We start from the raw sequence: 19,692 nt of genomic DNA, 5'->3' as shown, positions 1-19,692 counted from the left end.
TGAGTCGCAAGATACTCTCTGCTTTCTCCAGCTTTCTTTCTCTGTCCTTCACGGGCCTTTCCCCCAATGAATTTCTTGAACAGAAAATCCTGTCTCAGTGTCTGTTTCTCAGGGGACCTGAATTGACATAAAAGCTAACTGTTATTTTTATTATCTTAAGTTCCTCTACCTTTTTCTTTAACTGTAAAAACTCTGGTGGGATAGAGGGGAGAGGATAATTGGGTCTAAAAATAGTTATATACACTTGGCACTATACCATAGGAAGTAATTCTCAAATTTCTAGACATTTGTAGTATTCTCAGTAATAGGAGTATATATATAGATATATACATACATACACACACACATATACATATATATATATATATGCTATCTGTATATATATCCTTTGTTACATCCTTATACATTTGTGATTTTCAGAGGAAGGATTCTTTGCTTTAAAAGCTCTCACAGTTCCAGTATATTTTTAAAAACATGTCTTTTGTTCAAAAGGCAATACATATTCATTTAAAAATAATAGTGAGATAAAGTAAAATGTTATAACAAGTTAAGTGGGGATTAGGGACAGGAAAAGTGAAGGGTATCTATATTGACTGAAGAATTTTGAAAAGTCAGCAATAGATGGAATGAATTATTGATATACTCAATAACATTGAAAAAGCTCAGAAACACTGAGTGAAAGAAGCCAGATACTAAAAGTATACTCTGTATGATTCCATATATATAAAATTCTAGAAAAGGCAGAACTTCTCTATAGTAACAGAAAGCTCTTCAGTGATTGTCTGGAGCTGGGGTGGGGGGGGGTGGCTGGGTGGGGAGTTGACTGCCAAGGGGAATGAGAGAATTTTTGTGGTCATGGAAATGTTCCATATTTCGATTGTGGCAGTTACATGAGTTGTGTGTACATCTTTGTCAAAGCTTATTTAACTGTACACTTAAACTAGGTGCATTTTATTATGTATAAATTATGCCTTAGTTGATTTAAGAAAACAAAACACGATATTCAACTTTGGAATAATCTTGGAATAAGATTCCTCATCCAGGCCACCATCTTTTCTTACCTGGGTTTTGTAATACCCTTCTGACTGGATTTTCTTTTAGGAATCAAGCTTCCCTCCAATCTGTTCTTCACTCTAAAGCCCGAGTGATGTTTCCAAAAGAGTGATTAAGTTACTCCCAGTAACTCCCATTTTTCTTCACATATATCAGTCAGGGCTCAGAGAAAGAGAACCACTAAAATAGATGTAGGTATGCAGACATAGATACTTGTTATAGAATTTTGACCTTACACAATTATGAGAACTGGGTGTTCACCTGTTAATCTTCTGTTGCTGGAATCTGAAGTCCACAGGGCAGCCAGTTGGAAAGGCAAAATGGATGTAACCCTTCAATAACAAGCTAGAACTCACAACCACAAGAATGAACTGAAACCTCTCAGACCTTGCTGCCTGTGACCTTGGTGGTATGGGGCAAAGCTGGGGCCCTCCATTACCACGGAGTTAGACACACACCTGGCCGAGAAGTCAAGGAAGCTGAAAAGATCCGACAGAAGGGGAAGCAGTTGCAAGGCTCAGCCACTGCCTTCTCATCAAGGTGAGCCAGCAAAGCCACAACATGTATCTGCTATAAAAAGGAGGCTGCTTCACTTCCCCACTCCAAATCTCCCACAAGAAATGTCTTATGGCCAGCACTGACCAAAAACATACAGTAGAGAGAATTCTAGGAAATGTATGTAGTTCAGCTTGACCCCTTACAAAACCATCAGACCCTTACCTTGAATGACTTCCCATTACTTTTATATCCTTAACAAAACTTGTAAGGTTCTTTGTGAGCTGTCTTCCACCAGACTTTCTGGCTTTATCTTCTACTCCCCCCACCCCCTATCTGAGGCCATTATGTATTTGTGTTCAGTACAAATGTTCGAACATTTCTAACCCTTTCACACTATCGCTCCTGGCTGAAATACTGTTCTGCCTTCCCTATCTTCCCCTTAACCTAGCTGAGACCTATTCACCGTTAGGGGCTCAGCTTCTTTTAGGAAACCTTCCCTGACACATCCCTTTACCATTGGTGGCCAGGACAAAACCAGGTCCATAGTTAGAACCCAACAAATTTCAGTTGAATAAATTAGTATGTGCCAATGACAAAACTGAGTATAGCTGAATGAACAGGGCTGCAGCCCTAGGCACATAGGGGATAAAGTGCTATAGGGAAGGTCTATGGGTAGGCAATATATTCAGCCTGTTAAAATGTGTGGAACACTATTCACTCCTGCAGAAATATACACATTCCATTTATCCCCTTATTCACTCTATCCCTTTGCTACATAAACCCCCATTGCAACAGATACTTCTTGTCTTAGTTTCAGTCCCCCACAAAGCAGAGCCTTAACACAAGGTAGGTAGTTTGGGAGATGATTCCTGGGAGTAGGATTAAAAATCAGGGAGGGAGGAGAGGGAAGGGGGAAGAACCCAGTAAAGGGAGTTATTGAGCTGGTTAATGCCCTGAGCTGCCCCACTTCCCGAGGACCTTTATCTCCATGAATCACTAGGTGCCACCATAAGTACAAGAAGAATAAGAAACACCAAACCAATTTGACCTCCTCCTTTCAGAGAACTCATGACTTGGGAGTTTAGGGAAATTTCACTAATTTTATCTCTGTATAGATAGTATGAAGAAAAGAGAGAGTGGGGGGACACCTGAGTGGCTTAGTTGGTTGGGCGACCGACTTCGGCTCAGAGCATGATCTCACAGTTCATGAGTTCGAGCCCTGCGTCGGGCTCTGTGCTGACAGCTCAGAGCCTGGAGCCTGCTTCGGGTTCTGTGTCTCCCCTCTCTCTTCCCCTTCCCTGCTCACGCTCTGTGTCTCTCTGTCTCTCAGTAATAAATAAAGGTTAAAAAAAAAAAACAAAGGTAGAAGGGGTAAACAGCTCGTTGGATGACTGCTTTATTCAAAGAATGTTGCTCAATGATGCAAACTCCCAGTTATATGCACATTCCTTCTCCTTATGTTGTATGTGAATGGTAAGCCTGGGGTGGTACAGTGCAACAACCTTGCCTAGCACAGAGCAGCTACTCACCAAATGTTTGTGGAAGGGACAAGAGCAGGTGAAATATCAAAGAGTTGTTTGACCAAGAGTGTGAGGAAAATATAGATCAGTGTTTCTCATACGGGGACTATTTTGCCACCCAGAAAACACCTGGCAAGGTCTAGAGACATTTTTGGTTGTCACAACTAGAGAAGAGGGTGCTACTGGAATCTTGTGGGTCAAGACAAGGATGCTGCAAAGCATCCGATAATATATAGGACACCTCCCCTTCCCCCAACAAAGAATTATCCTGCCCAAGATATCAGTAGTGGCAGGGGTGAAAAATCCTGACACAGATAAAGGTTATCTGGGCATTAATATATATATCTATATAGATATATAGAGATAAATATTGATACATTTCTATAGACATTTTATTTCTTCACTTAAGATAGTTTATAACATTTTTAAAAATCAATGTCTAATTACAAATGATTTGCCCCTAAAAAAGAAAAAAAAAAATTTGCCCTACATGGCAGCAATACAAAGTGTTGCGTTAGTACCACCAAAACCAAAGGAATTGGTGAGTCCAATACGTCTTTTCTCAATTTTCCATTCTTGTGCCTTTAGTGGAACATAATTGAGATCAAATTCTGGTTCTGTACAATCCAGGTTTAAAGTAGGTGGTAGTTTTTGATAATAACAAGCCAGAGCAGTAAAAGCTGCCTCAACTGCCCCTGCAGCTCCCAACAGATGTCCCGTGGCTCCCTTAGTTGAAGAAACCGCAAGGGCACGGGTATGGTCTTTGAAAAGATGTTTGATAGCTTTGTTTTCAGCAGCATCTCCCAATGGTGTGGAAGTAGCATGTGCATTGACATAGGATATCTCTTCAGGTTGTACACTTGCATCTTTTACAGCTGCAGCCATACATCTAATAAAATAGGGAAAAAAATGATCAGAACTAAGTCTAATTTTAACACACGAATCATTATATGGCCTATGAGAAAGAAATACACATATATACAGGATAAAAAGAATCTTTTGCTCTAATAACAAAACCCCAACTTGGATTACCATACGCATTAGCATGCCACCTGCCTAGTACCCTGGACTAATTCAACACCATGAGATAAATACACAAGCCTATGGGTTTTAAAACCTCTAATAAAATATATTTCCATTTATTTGGATTGATATCTTTCCCTGGGAGAAAAACCACATTGACTCAGCCTAGAATAGTTTTTCTTCTAGCAATCTTTCTTTTTCTTTCTTTTCTTTTCTTTTCTTTTCTTTTTAATTTTTTAATGTTTATTCTTTAAGAGGAACAGCAAGCAGGAGCAGGAGACGGGGAGAGAGAAGGGGACAGATGAACCAGAGCAGGCTGTGCGCTGACAGCACAGAGCCCGATGCGGGGCTCATACTCGCCAACTGTGAGATCATGACCTGAGCCAAAGGCAGATGCCCAACCACCCAACTGACTGAGCCACCCTAGGAATCTTTCATCGGTGGGATGTGTGTGTGTGTGTGTGTGTGTGTATAGTGATTCCAAATAGGGAGAAAAATTTTATAACCATGTTTTAATTTTCTTCTCATATTTAAATGTAAAACTTGGCATATTTCCCAATAATCTAAAAACATCTGTACCAATACTTTGGTGCTTCAGATAACCTTTCAAGGGGCACCTGGGTGGCTCAGCTGGTTGAGCGTCCGACTCGATTTCAGTTCGGGTCATTATCTCACAGGCCTGCGTCAGGCTCTAGTTGGGATTCTCTCTCTCTCACTCTCTGCCCCTACCCCGTTCACACTCTCTCTCTCAAAATAAATAAACGTTTTTAACAAATAACCTTTCAAAATTCTATTTAAGCTATAAGAATTCTAAGTAAGTGAGCAAGCATAAAGCCAAGCCAAAACAAACAAATACGAAAATAAAACTTTTCTCTCGAAGAACCTTTGAAAATCTCAGGAATGTCAACACCCTCTTTTTTAGATCCTGATCTCTGGGTTGCATATATTTCCTTAAGAGGCAGCTTAGAATGTAATTTGAACTTTCACCTAAATACAACTATTTCTGCATCTAGCTGGCTACTATGTTTGACATTTCTAGCACCAGCAACTACTTACTGAAACTCAAAAGGGTAATTCAGTGGGTCAGTAAACTATGGCTCTAGCCAGATACCTGCTTTTACAAATACAGTTGACCCTTAAATAATATGGGTGGGTCCACCTGCGGATTTTTTACGTAACTATTCTGTAAATGTATTTTCTCTTCTTTATGATTTTCTTAATAACATTTTCTTGTCTCTAGCTTACCATGTGAGAATATAGTACATAATATGTATATAAAATATGTGCTCATTGACTGTTTATATTACCAGTAAGGCTTTTTTGTAAACAGTAGGCTATTAGTTAAGTTTTGGAGGAGTCAAAAGTTATACATTAAATTTTTGACTGCATGGGGGTCAGTGACCCCTTGTTCAAGAGTAAACTCCAGTTTCACTAGATCACGCCCATTCATTTATGTATTGTCTATGGCTGCTTTCACAAGAGAAGACACAATTGAGTAATTGTGACAGAGACCCTATGGTCCACAAAGCTGAAAATACTCTTTGTCCCTTTACAGAAAAGGTTTGCCAACCCCTGGTCAATTTGACTGGTTAAAACATAATATGATCGGGGCGCCTGAGTGGGTCAGTCGGTTAAGTGTCCAACTTCAGCTCAGGTCATGATCTCGCGGTTTGTGAGTTTGGGCCCCATATCAGGCTCTGTGCTGACAGCTCAGAGCCTGGAGCCTGCTTTGGATTCTGTGTCTCCCTTCCTCTCTCTCTCTCTCTCTGCCCCTTCCCTGCTCGCGCTCTGTCAAAAATAAACATAAAAAAAAAAAATTATGATCTAAGCAGGCTAACCTATAGCTAACACATTAACGGATTTTTTTTTAACTTAATTATCTCTTATGCAATATCAACTTGTTTTTCAAAGTGTGGTCCTCAGACCAGCAGCATCAGCATCGGCATCATGGGAGATTGTTAGAAATGCAGAATCTCAACCACCACCCTAGACCTAGAATCAGCATCTGCATTTTAATATCCCTGGATAGTTACAAGTTAGGAAGTCCTGATTTAGTAATAGTAGAACCCTGTTGAAATGGTGCAGAGACCAGACACAACTAGAAGAAAGGTTTGACTTTACTGTCTGAGTCTGATGAAGGGCCAAAGAGGAGGACTGTGGGAGGGAGCACTCTGACAGCTGTTAAGCACAATTGAAAGTATGAAAAGTTGGCAAAGACACACATGGCCTTTCTCAAAACTTTACTGGCCTTAACTAAAATCCAATTTTTATTAAGGATGGTTAAAAGCTTTCAAATATTTCAAACGTGTTGAAGCAAAGAATTCAAAACCTTTTTAAAACGGAAAAACACCAAAGATACTGTGTACCAGAGGCAGATACTACAATTTCCCCTAATTTGAGATTCCAATTAAGATGCCTTATGTGAAGAAATATTTTAAATAAAACAGCAAGTCTTTACCTTAAGGCGCCTTCTCCTTCGGGATCAGGTGCAGTTATGTGACCGGCATCACCTGAGAGGCCATAGCCCAAAACTTCTGCATAGATCCGGGCCCCTCGTTGAACAGCATGATCATGTTCCTCCAGTACCATCACAGCTGCACCTTCTCCCATTACAAAACCATCTCTCTTGGGGTGAAACGGCCGACAGGCCAGCTTAGGATCAGAGTTTGTGCTCAGAGCACGGGCTCTGGAAAACCCAGCAAGAGATAAAGGGCTAATGCAAGAATCTGCCCCTCCAGCCACCATCACATCAGCATCACCATGGGCTATAAACCTAAAAGAGTCTCCCACGGCATGAGCTCCTGTGGTACAGGCTGTAGACACTGCATGATTGGGGCCCTTGAGTTTATATCGAATGCTGACCTGCCCTGCTGCCATATTGACCAGAATCTTCGGGACAAAGAATGGGCTGACTTTACTGTAACCTTTTGTCTGAAACATCAAAGCAGTTTCAGAAACAACTTCAAGAGGAACCATTCCCATGCCAATTGCAACGCCAGTAGCCACTCGATCGGCTTCTGATTGAGGATGCCAGTCAGAATCTTTCATGGCTAACTCTGCAGCCCCAATGGCCATAATGGTGGGAGAAGACATGGACTTGATATCTGACCTGGATACAAAGTTTTGTTCGTTGAACTGACCGTCAGCACAACCTCTTGGCACTAAAGCAGCAACACTGCAAGGGATACTCTTATATTCTTCACCCACCAGTGAAACAATTCCACTCTCTCCCCGGATAAGACGATCCCATACCAGCTGCGTTCCAACACCAAGAGGAGTCACTAAACCAATGCCTGTAATGACAACCCGCCTACGAATTCTGGATGTTGGCACAGTTCCAAAAAACCTCCTTTTATTTCCTATTAATTGCTGGCATAATCTTGAATATAGATGAGGGCTTGTAATTTTTAAGAAATTTTGCAAGCAATTTGACAACATGGTTGAGATTCAGATGATCATAAACACATTCCTGTACATCACAACACGCCCAGGAGGTAACCACTGTTGTTTAAATAGCTTATAGGCCTAGGAAACAATAGCAGAAACGGTTCTTTCAGGTGCTAGGTGTGAGCTGTTAATGAACACAGAGAAAATAACGTTAACATCATTTTAATTTATACTTATTAAACGAACCATTTGGAGTTCCCTTTTTTGATTGTAAGTACCCTCACATTCCAAGATGAAGAGGTGAAATGATGACTCAATTCACCAAAATAGAATTACACTAGGTAAATTACAAAGGCATTCCCAGCCCTTTAGGGGCTGCATAAAGGAAGGAGCCTTTTTCAGGATTATCGAGGCCTTATTCTAAGTATTTCTGGCATCAGTGGCACAAAAAAAACCACTTCAAGGCCTATTCTCTGAGGTACGGGTAAGTGAACTTTACTGATTTCAAAACGTGGAGATAATTAGGGTTTTTAATCAGGAGACGGGAAGTGAGGGGCGTGGCCAACTCCTCCCACCCCTCCCTCCCTCCCTCTCCCCCTCTCCCCCACCCCCTGCCTCTCAAGCACCACCACACACACTAAGAAAGCACGGCTAGAGGAAGAGAAGTCAGGCGAAGATCATCAGGCTCCCCTTTCCCGATCCAACCCCCACCCGATCTGCCGGTGGAGAGGCGGAAGGAGAACGCTAGCACGCCGCTGATACCTTCACCAGGCGTCGCGCCGGCCGCGCAGCCGCCCTCTGCATTCGCACGTCCGCTCATGCGCGCGCCCACGCACGCGCTACGTGTGGGGTGGGGGCTGCCGGTTGCTCTTTCTCTGTCACCTTGACGGAGGTCAGACCGCGGGAGGTGGCGGCGCTCAGCTTGCTAGGGAGGAACCTCCCCTCCCTCGACTTCACTGACTGTAAGCTAGACAAGAACGCGCACAGAACGCGATGAGGTAGCCCTTTTGCCCATCAAAAAAAGGACTTTTGTTTTGTCGGTAAAGATGATGTCCAGATAGTTCCATCTTGTGGAAGAAGGGACACCGCCATATTCTACTGAAATCTTTGTAAAGAATTAAGGAAACTACAGGAGCCTCAAAGTTGTTACTGTTCCTCCTAAGGTTGTTTATAATAATAAAGTAGAACTAACCAAAATGCCCAACATCAGGAAATGGGTTATTTTGCAGCACATCTAAAAGCTATGCAGCCATTTAAGATAATTTTGTAAGTTAATACTATATAGAAAGATGTTAAAAGTATGTTAGGAGATGACAGGTTACAAGATGGCATATATCCACTTAAATTTATGTGTGTGTGTGTGTGTGTGCATATATATATATATACACACACACAAAATGTTTATATTTTATGTAATGAGTCACCTGAGGGGCTCAGTCGGTTGAGGATCTGACTTTGGCTCAGGTCATGATCTCCTGATTTGTGAGTTCAAGCCCATCAGGTTTGCTACTGTCAGCACAGATTCTGCTTCAGGTGGTCTGTCCCCCCTCTCCCTGCTCTTGCCCTGCTTGTGCTCTCTAAAAAATGAAAACATTACCTGTTGGGATGAGCACTGGGTGTTGTATGGAAACCAATTTGACAATAAATTTCATATTATAAATGAAAAAAAACATTTTGGGGTGCCTGGGTGGTTCAGTCGGTTGAGTGAACGACTTCGGCTCAGGTCGTGATCTCACAGTTCGTGAGTTCGAGCCCCGCGTCAGGTTCTGTGCTGACAGCTCAGAGCCTGGAGCCTGCTTCAGATTCTGTGTCTCCCTCCGTCTCTGCCCCATCCCCACTCATGCTCTGTCTCTGTCTTAAAAATAAATAAAACATTAAAAAAAATTTTTTTAAGAAAACATTTAAAAAATGTATATATGTGGTGTGTGTGTGTGTGTGTGTGTGTGTGTGTGTGTGTGTGTGTATGTATGTATATATGCATTGGGGCAGGGCTCAAAATGCCACATGGATGTCCAACGAACAGAGACAAGAAGGGGCGCCTGGCAGTGAGTTGGTGGAGCATGAGATTCTTGATCTTGGGATGGGGAGTTTGAGCCCCGTGTTGGGGTTAAGTAGAGATTACTCTAAAAAATAAATACAAAATAAAAATATTTTTAAAAAAATTTAATGGAGACAAGAATAGAGATTGTAGACATTTATTTCTAAGTGTCTAAAAAATATAATAACTTCATTTACTCAGAGCTAGCTGTGAATCTATGAAAATAGAACATGAAATTGTAAAAAGCAAGAAATCAGCAAGATACTTATTTAGATGACCATCTGTTGTTCACATGCTGTCCCAGGTGTGAGGTTTATGTCCTTTTTTCTTCTTTATTTTTTTGAGTTTATTTATTTTGGGAGAGAGCATGCTCAAGCAGGGAAGGGGCAGAGAAAGGGAGACAGAATACCCAACTCAAAGCTCAGTCTCATGACTCTGAGATCACCACTTAAGCCAATATCAAGAGTCAGATATTGGGGCACCTGGGTGGATCAGTCCGTTAAGCGTCTGACTTTGGCTCAGGTCATGATCTCACAGTTGTTGTGGGTTTGAGCCCTGTGTCAGGCTCCGTGCTCACAGCTCAGAGCCTGGAGACTGCCTCTGATTCTGTGTCTCCCTCTTTCTCTGCCACTCCCCTGCTTGTGCTCTGTCTCTCAAAAATAAATAAACATTAAAAAGAAAAAAAAGCCAGATGCTTAACCAATTGAGCCACCCAGGCACCTCCTTTTTTTCTTCTTTAGATAAAAGGTTGAACATACAATCTGCATTTGAACCTCCCAGCCATATTTGTTTCTTTCTGGACAGTGTCTCTCGAATGATTGTTTCTGAATGCTCTGCCTTCTTTCCCAGCTCTAGAGAAGAATTTTGGTCAAGTACTGGATTTAAATGAGCTTGGAAATGTACTTTGCCTAAAATAGTTTAGGAAAGCCCAATATGACCTTGAGTCATCCTTGATCCTAGGCCTATTCAGTTACTTCTTAGCATGACCTTCATTCATTAATTATAGAGTTAATTTCAGAGGGATTAAACAAACACATGTGGTTATAAAATAACTAAAACTTGGTTAGTAGAAATATGCAAACTTGCTGTCCCTTTTCATTGCTTTATGATATGTCTAAATTACAGTGGGAAAAGACCTACAATATATTCTTTGAAGCCAAACTCCTATGAAACAGTTTTAATGTGCTGCTTGGTTTTTCTTTTGTAATATCACAAGATTATCTTGGATCTAGACAAATCAATTAAAATCCTGTAGAAAAGTAAAACCACCAAAAAGTCATTTCATTTTTATTTCTACCTCTGATCTCCTTTCCTTTGGTTTGGAAAGAGGTAGGAATTCTTATGATATTCCAATAGCTGTACTAGGGTCTAGTACCATATTCCTTGCTGGTGATGCTGCTGCTGCCGATCTAACCACTGCTGTGAACTCATTAGGACTTCTATGAAAGCAGGGCTCATGCTCATCTGATTCACTGCTTCACAGCCCCTAGCACAGTAGCTAGGGATTCAGTAGCCATTTCATAAATATTTGGTGACTGACTGAATTATGAAATAAACCAATAAGCACATACCCTTCTATCGGTTAGTATACACACACTATTTTGTGTTTTTTACCAAATGACTTCTTTTTCTTTTCATAGTAACTTTTGTCTCATCAGCTCAGGGGCTGTCTGTATGCAAGATATTATCATTAGTTTTGTCTTTCCTACTAGAATAAAAGTCTCTTATGTCCTCCATCTCAGACTGCTTTGTACACAACAGGTGCTCACTAAATAGTTGTTGGGTAATCACTTAATGCAATCATACCATAATAAGTCACTACACCAATTCCTGAAAGGCTTCAACCCCTCTCTGTGCTATAGTCTTTATTGAGGTCAATGTTTTCTTTTTTATGGCAAAACTGATCCTGGGGAAATTTAATGGGTTATTTCTTTGTTCTATTCTATTTAAGAATAGTGCCACCATGTGTCAACTTTAACAATGGTGTACTTAAAGCAGGAATACTGAAAAAAATTATTTGGAGAAAAAAAAACAAAAGCCAAGTAAAAGAATAGAAAGTTCAATGCTGATTTAATATTGGAACACCCATTAGTTGTGTGAAGCAATGGTGAGCATAAAGAAATTAAGAGTAGCTTACTATCTTCAACTTTTCTAAAGGAACTGAAAAATCAAAATATTTTCAACTTGACTTAGTGGAAGAAGCAGACAGGGAAAAGAATGAGTCAAAGTCCTTTATAATAAATTCTCTTTTTTTTTAATAATAAATTCTCTTAACAGTTGCATAAATGGTGGTAACCAAGAGAGATTGTAGTTACTCAAGAACTTCAGCAGAAACATTGGTAAACAGTAATTTGGAAGGATTTAAATTTCAGGTGATCTAAGATAAACAATAACTTACTGAATTACCCTTGAAATGATGATTTCCATGATTTTCTAGACCCTGCATTATTATCACAGTATTAACTTCACGGCATTGGTTTTCACACTGTGTTTGCGTGTTCCCCACAAAGATGCCTGATGGACATTATCTCCATCAAAGGGCAGGCTCAGTTGATGGCATTATATCCTTCCTGCCTCCCACACTCTCCTGCTTCAATTCTAGAGCATCTCCACTTTGGTGTTTTATATATACTGGTTTCCCTCCCAAGAATTTATTTGAAAACAAAAAGTGTTCTATTTCTTTAAAAGTAAAATAAAGTACTACATAGTATGTAATAATCTTATGCTATTATAAGGATAAATAAATGTGAAAAAAAAAAACACCTCAAATTAAGGTGACTATAGTTTGTGGTAGAGACAGCTAGTTATAACTCCAGGCCCCCCTCCCTGCACCTTTTATCCTTTAGAGTTGTGGGTACATGTCCAGCTAGGAACTAAATTTCCCAGCCTTCCCTCTTTTATCTAGATGGGGCTTCCTTTTCTCAATTATATGGTAGAGAAAATGCTATACCAGTAAAACCTTAGATGGTGAGTAACTTGTTCTGCGAGTGTTCCACAAGATGAGGAAACATCTCTAACAAATTTTTACTTTATAAACGAGCGATGTCTTACAAGTATGCAATAGGAGTACTACGTAACACTGAAAGTCACATGATTAGAACTGAGCCAATCGTTCTGTCTCTCTCTGTGGGATTGTGGGTGATCGTCTCCCACACTCAGTCTCAAACCATGATGACCACCGATCAACTGATGGATCTGTATTGCAAGCAACATCAAGAGGTTATGGAGGCGATCTTATCTGCAGAGGAGGAGGAGAAAAAGGCAGAGGAATCCCTTACTTCAAATGAGATTAGGGAGATGTGTAAAATGTAGGAAACTGCAAAATTCTGTAGGAAAGCACCACCCAAATAAGGCTGTAGCAGTGTGAGCGATGAATCTGTTTAATGACAATGCAATGTCACATTTCCGTGAAATCCTCACAAGGAGGCAAAAGCAAGTATCATTGGAAAGATTCCATTGAGCCAATAGATAGCATGATTTCATTAGTGACAGTGAAAGTTGTCCTACACAATAACCCTCCCATCTCTTGTCTCCCTCACCATGAAGCCATGAAGGTTTTCAAAGGTAAGTGCAGATTAATTTGTTTATTTTTCTTTATATTTTCTATTGTCTTTATTATTTTATATTACATTACAGACTATTTTTGGGTTGTGGAACAAATCATCTGAATTTCCATTATTTCATATGGGGAAATTTGCTTTGATATACAAGTGCTTTGGATTCCAAGCATGTTTCTGGAAAAAATTATGCTTGCAAACCAAGGTTTTAGTATCCTTTGGGGCCCATGTGGTTAAGAAGCAGGTATGTCTTCTTTTTTGCCCAAACACCAACTAAATACAGAAGTCTCTGAGGCTCTATGGCAGGAATAGCAAACTACAGGCCCAATCCAGCAGGCTGTTTTTGTAAACAGAGTTTCATGGGAACACAGGCATACCCATTTATTTTAGAGTATTGTCTATAGAACTACAAGTACAAAGACAGAAGTAAAGAGTTGAAACAGGGACCCTAAGAGACCCTAAAGCCACAGAGCCTTAAGCATTTATAGTCTGGCCCTTTACAAAAAATGTTTGTTGACTGCTATTCTACAGGATGGAAGGAGCCTGAGAGTCCAAATTATTACATGGAGGAAAGCTGCCCATTGACTAAAGATATCTGCTTTACTAAACTGTTATGTGAGCAAGAAAGAAATTTCTCTTGTGTTAAGTCACTGAAAATTTTAGTTACAGCAGCTAGGAACATTCTATCAGTTAAACACACTAGTCCTGGAAGCTGGTCCAAAAACCTACATATTTATTTAAAACTTTCCCCATGTTTCTGGCAGATGAATGGTAATTGAAGCAGACAGCATAACTCAAGGTCTTGCTCAGAAGTACTGAAAGAAAACTTCAAATGTAAAAAGCAAATAGAAGATAAAGCATCAAGAACATTTAAAGAAGCTACTTACGCAAATAATTTACCTTAAAAACATAAGGTCAAGATAAATATTTGTTGAGGTTTGGAAATGTTTGTCTGCAAAGAAGGAAGCCGTTGGTAAAAGTACACTTTCAAGGCCATGGTGAGGCCAAGAACGGATTAAATAAGTTAGGACTATCTTCTAAAAGGAATAAAGGAAATTAATCACATGATCTAACTTCAAAACAAACTCACAATACCTACCCACACTATATGAGATGACTATTTTTTATTGTCCCCCCCCCATTTTAGTCTATTCCTTTTTGTCGTTATTGTATATATGTTTTATACTGGTAAATATACACGGTAAATTGAGCCCACAACTCACTATGTTGAACCTGTGGTTTAAAAACTTCTTTAGAGCAACATCATACTATTTGAGCTGGTACTTATGAAAAAGGATTTTCAATCACTCATCTAATTCTAAAAAGAATGTATATACCAGAAACCCAGCAGAGTTTATAGCCACCCATTAGGTTTGGAACATTTGTTGCTCCTTCCTTGAGGTCTTTCATTCACACGTATTTAGGAATGCCTGGCCGTCTACGAGGAGGAAGCGGTAAGATTGTTTTGTTTGGGGGTAAAAGGCGTGGTTAGACGTACGTGGGGGTTACCCACCTTCGTGGCTCAATCGAAACCCACTCTGGGACGCCGAAGGACCTGGGATTTTGCGACCCATCGGCCAGCACAGGCCAACACCCGCTTCCTGGGCCCTCCTCGCCGAAGCGCCCGTGCCAGGACGACCAAGCACCCCGCCCCTAATTTCTGATTGGACCCCCAGGGCCTGGCAACGACGCCCCCGTCCCTCCAGGTCCAAACCCTCGACCTTCCCAGAACCCCCCCACCCAGCCGGGTTGAGCGCCCCCCCCCCGCCCCCCACCTCCCGGCCCAGCGCCCCGCCCTTCCTGGCCAGCCGCAGAGGAGGCCGCGCGCTGTGGCGCCTGCTCAGTGCGGGACGCGGCGCGCGAGGGGCGGCGACGGCCGCGGGCGCTCAAGCATGGCGGCAGCCGCGTTGGGCAGCTCTTCGGGCTCTGCGTCCCCGGCTGTGGCCGAGCTGTGCCAGAACACGCCAGAGACCTTTCTGGAGGCCTCCAAGCTGTTGCTCACCTACGCAGACAACATCCTCAGGTGCGGGGCTGCGTGGTGGGACGGGGTGCCTGGGCGGGCGGTGAGGGGCACCTGCTTGGCGCAGGTTTGGGGGCGCCCCGCCAGGGCCCCGAAGGGCCGCGAGGCCAGGAAGGAGCGGGGCCTGAGCCTGGTTCCGAATCCGTGTCGGAGCCCGCTGGCTAAGGGCCTGGAGACTTGGCCAGGCCCCTCTGTCCAGAGAAGAGTAAGTTTCTTTTGCACTTGTGACTTGGCACCTGATGGCGGGGTGCTCCAGGGTGAACTGGAGGTGGTGGGGAAAGCTCAGGGCGGAGGGAGGTGAGAAGGCGTGCCGGAAACACTTGCCTCCGATCGAGTTGTTTAACTGTCTTGGTGTCAGCGCAGATGACAGCGTCTCATTCCCGCTGCGTGGGTCTTACCGTAGTGCCTTAAATTGCCACAGGCTTATGAGAAGTTAGTCTCCGACAAAATCCCCCTCCCCGCAACATTTTGTGAATATTTTAATATTAAAGCATCATGCTAACTGAAGTAGTGGGGTTTTTACATTTCTTTATGGTCTTTTCCTGTCCAGTTTTGTCGACTGACATATTAACCGTGTTACTTTAAAGTTACAGTTTTTATATTAATACCTGTAGTGTAGTTTTCAACATGACCTTTTAAATAAGAATGAGTGAAGATTACCGTGGCTGAGAGTAATTTGTTTCATTCTCCTGTGAGCAAAAGTACACTTGTAGATAGATCCTAAAGGGACCTTACAGATTTGGGGAATTGGGAGGCAAGTTTGATTCCTCATTTTGAATCCTTTTCATTTATCAGTTCTTAGATCAATTCATGTAGTGTCTTGAGAATGTGATGTGTGGGGGAGGGAGATAGAAGCGAGGTTAAAGGAGTTCTAGGTGGCAGATACTTGAGTGGTGATACCTCATTTATCAGGTCACCACGATTACTGTCTATGCTTCTCTCCCACCCCACCCCCTGGTGCACATGTTCTGCTGAGTGGCGGGTATATTGGTGTGAACGCTGAAAGGAAATGCTTCTTAGTTTCATGGTTATAGATTTGATATGACCCAATTTTAGAGACCTTAGTTACAAGTGTAGTGTTTCAACCCGTGGCAGTTCATTGTTCATGGCAATATATTGTTTATATAGGTAACAGTAAGGCTTTTAAAAGTAAATTGAAGGAAAAATGAGCCTTTATTATTTGCCAAATGCTATAAGGGATACAGCCTGGGCAATGTACACAGCTACACAATTGTGACCTATGTGGGGGACTGCCTTTCTCCTCTGTGACACCTTCTTCAGCTCACCTCTACCCTGTGAGGTCTAACAGCTCTTCAAAGCACAAAGATGCCAGCGGACTGTGCATGAATGAACCCATAAACTGAGTCCTCCGGATTTTAGCAGCTGGGAGCTCCAACCTGGAAAGCCATCAAACTATTTAAACCCCATTATTCAGAAAAGGGAAGTGGCCTTGTAATAGGATTCACTTCTGCTTTTAATCTAGTGAAACCCAGAATGCTAAGATCAAGATGTTTTGAGGAAGGAAAACCTCTGAATGCAAATAATAACTTGGTATAATCACCATTGTGAATATTTATCAAACTCGTAGAGGCAGCTTGGCATGCTGCCAGTTCATATTACAGTTTTTACTATGGTTTATGTTTCTGATCTTGAAAAGCTTTATCTAAAAAGAGAATTAGAGGGGCGCCTGGGTGGCCCAGTTGATTGAGCGTCTGACTTCAGCTCAGGTCATGATCTCACGGTTTGTGAGTCCGAGCCCCGCGTCGGGCATTGTGCTGACAGCTCAGAACCTGGAGCCTGCTCGGATTCTGTGTCTCATTCTCTCTCTGCCCCTCCCCTACTTGTGCCCTGTCTGTCTCTGACTCTCAAAAGTAAATAAATCTAAAAAAAAATTTTTTTTTAAAGGGAATTAGAGGTTTGGAACTGATAATTGGAGATGGTATGAAAAACTACCCTTGTTAGTTTAAGTACAGGCATACCTTGTTTTATTGCGCTTCATTTTATTGTGCTTTGCAAATATTGTGTTTTTTACAAATTCAATTCAATTTTACAAATTTTTACAAAATTCAAATTTTATGGTGTTGAACAAACCTGTCGGTGACATTTTTCGAACAGCATTTGCTCACTTTGTACCTCTGTGTCACATTTTGGTAATTGTAGTATTTCAGACTTTTTCATTATTTGTTATGGTGATCTGTGATCAATGAGTTCTTTAATTTTTTTAAATTTGTTTATTTTGAGACAGAGATCAAGCAAGGGAGGGGCAGAGAGAGAGAGAGAATGAGAATCCCTAGCAGGCTCCACACTATCAGAGTGGAGTCCAACACCGGGCTCATACTCATGAACTGTGAGATCATGAGACCTGGGCCGAAACAGAGAGTTGGATGCTTAAGGAACAGAGTCACCCAGGAGCCCCTGAGCTCTTTTATATAATTGAAATATAGTTGACACAATGTCACGGTAATTTCAGTATTACAACATAGTGATTCCCCGAGTCTGTACATTATGCTATGCTCACAAGTGTAGCTACCATCTGTCGTCATACAAAACTGTTATAAAGCTATATTAATATAGCCATGAACTATAGTTCCTGTTATGTTCCTTTTATCCCTGTGACTTTTTTACTTTTTTTTTTTTTTTTTTGGTGAGCTCTATGCTCAGTGTGGGGCTTGAACTCACGAGCCTGAGATCAAGATTCACATGCTCTACTGACTGAGCCAGCCAGATGTCCCCTGCTGCCATGACTTATTTATTCCATAACCGGAAGTCTGTATCTCCCACTCCCCTTCACCTATTTTGCCCATCCCCCTCTCTGTGTTTGTTTCTGTTTTTTTCTTTATTTGTTTTGCTTTTTTTAGATCCAAGTTGTCACAGATGGCAAGATCTCATTCTTTTTTATGTCTGAGTAATATTCCCATTGTGTGTGTGTGTGTGTGTGTGTGTGTGTGTGTGTATACACACCATATCTTCTTTATCATGTGATCAGTTATCTTTGATGTTACTATTGTAATTTTTGGGGGTGCACCAACTGCACCTACATAAGATGGGAAACTTAATCTATAAATGTGTGTGTTCTGACTGCTCCACCCATTGAGCCTCCTGTCCCCTCTCTTTTCCTAGGTTTCCCTGTTTCCTGAGACACAATAATAATTGAAATTAGGCCAGTTAATAACCCTGTAATGGCCTAAGTGTTCAAGTGAAAGGCAGGGGTACGCATCTCTCACTTTAAATCAAAAGCTACAAGTGATTCAGCTTAGTGAAGAGGCTGTGTCAAATTCCAAGATAAGCCAAAAGCTAGGCCTATTGTACCAAAAAGCCCAGTTGCAAATGTAAAGGAAGTGTTCTTGAAGGAGATTAAAAGTGCCATTCGAGTGAACACACAAATGATGAGAAAGAAAAACAGCCTTTTTGCTGCTAATAGAGAAACTTTTAGTGGTCTAGAAAGAAGATCAAGCCAACCACAACATTCCCTTAAAAACCAAAGCCTAATCCAGAGCAAGTTCTTAAATTTCAGTTCTGTGAAGACTGAGAGAGGTGGTGAAGTTGAAGAAGAAAAGTTTTAAGCTAGCAGAGGTTGGTTCATGAGGTTAAAGGAAAGAAGCTGTTTCCATAACACAAAAGTGCAAGGTGAAGCAGCAAATGATGATGAGAAGTTGCAGAAAGTTACCCAGAACTAGCTAATATAATTCATGAAGATGGCTACACTAAACAACAGATTTTTCAACATAGACAAAGCAACTTTCTATTGGAAGAAGATGCCATCTAGGACTTCATAGCCAGGGAGGAGAAGTCAATTGCTAGCTTCAAAGGACAAGTTGACTCTCTCTTGTTAGTGGCTAACACAGCTGGTGATTTTAAATTGAAGCCAATGCTTATTAACCATTCTGAAAATTCTAAATGGAAGAACAAAGCCTGGATGAGAGCATGTCTCTTTACTATGTGATTTATTGAATATTTTAAGGCCACTGTTGAGACGTCAGAAAAAAAGATTCCTTTCAAAATATTATTGCTCATTGACAATGCCCTGGTCACCCAAGAGCTCTGATAGAAATGTACAATGACATAATGTTTTCGTGCCTGCTAACACATCTCTTCTGCAGCCCCATGGATCAAGGAGTCATTTTGACTTTCAGATCTTTTTATTTTAACAGCTACATCTTGTAAAGCCATAGTTGCCATAGATAATGATTTCTCTGACGGATCTGGGCAAAGTTGAAAACCTGAAAAGGATTCACCATTCAAGATGCCATTAACATTTGTGATTTCATTGTAGGCAGTCAAAAGGTCAACATTAATAGGAGTTTGGCAGAAGTTGATTTCAACCCTCATGGATAACTTTGAGGGATTCCTGACTTCAGTGGAGGAAATAGCAAAAGAACTAGAATTAGAAGTGGAGCCTGAAGATACAGCTGCAATCTCATGATAAAACTGTCACGGATGAATGGGGTGCCTGGTGGCTCAGATGGTTAAGCGTCTGACTCTTGATTAGTTCAGGTCATGGTCTTGGGGTTCGTGAGATGGAGCCCTGCATCAGGCTCTGCACAGATAGCGCAGAACCTGCTTGGGATTCTCTCCTTCTCTCTGCCCCTGCCCTGC

At 41.4% G+C, this 19,692-nt stretch overlaps 2 protein-coding genes across 5 annotated transcripts in view; one reads left to right on the top strand and one right to left on the bottom strand.

Annotated features, from left to right (window-relative positions):
- Window positions 1–3,474: 3,474 nt before the first annotated feature.
- OXSM (3-oxoacyl-ACP synthase, mitochondrial) lies at window positions 3,475–8,807 on the bottom strand. Its single transcript, XM_015086691.3, has 3 exons — window positions 8,244–8,807; window positions 6,553–7,665; window positions 3,475–3,960 (listed from the first exon to the last, which is right to left on the bottom strand). Exons 2-3 carry the CDS (start codon window positions 7,530–7,532, stop codon window positions 3,558–3,560), a joined length of 1,383 nt encoding a protein of 460 aa, XP_014942177.1. The 5' UTR covers window positions 7,533–7,665; window positions 8,244–8,807; the 3' UTR covers window positions 3,475–3,557.
- A 6,060-nt stretch (window positions 8,808–14,867) lies between these two features.
- Window positions 14,868–19,692, top strand: part of NGLY1 (N-glycanase 1) — a 61,923-nt gene continuing 57,098 nt past the window's right edge. For 2 of the 4 annotated variants that reach the window (XM_027040922.2, XM_027040925.2), the window contains exon 1: window positions 14,868–15,099. In XM_027040922.2, the coding sequence (XP_026896723.2) occupies window positions 14,969–15,099 (131 nt within the window). In that variant the 5' untranslated portion in view covers window positions 14,868–14,968. The remainder of the gene's footprint in view (window positions 15,100–19,692) is intronic. The other 2 variants (XM_027040923.2, XM_027040921.2) reach the window with 2 other exon arrangements.

Source organism: Acinonyx jubatus, chromosome C2 (genome assembly GCF_027475565.1).
Source record: "Acinonyx jubatus isolate Ajub_Pintada_27869175 chromosome C2, VMU_Ajub_asm_v1.0, whole genome shotgun sequence".
Taxonomy (NCBI): Eukaryota; Metazoa; Chordata; class Mammalia; order Carnivora; family Felidae; genus Acinonyx; species Acinonyx jubatus.
Note: the sequence above shows the minus strand (reverse complement) of the source record. Positions and strands in the feature narration are given on the sequence as shown.

Coding starts and splice junctions, on each gene's coding strand:
- OXSM (XM_015086691.3), bottom strand. CDS start 7,532: ATGTTGTCAAATTGCTTGCAAAATTTCTTAAAAATTACAAGCCCTCAT. Junction 3,961..6,552: donor GAAGGAGAAGGCGCCTTAAG/GTAAAGACTTGC, acceptor CTATTTTATTAG/ATGTATGGCTGCAGCTGTAA.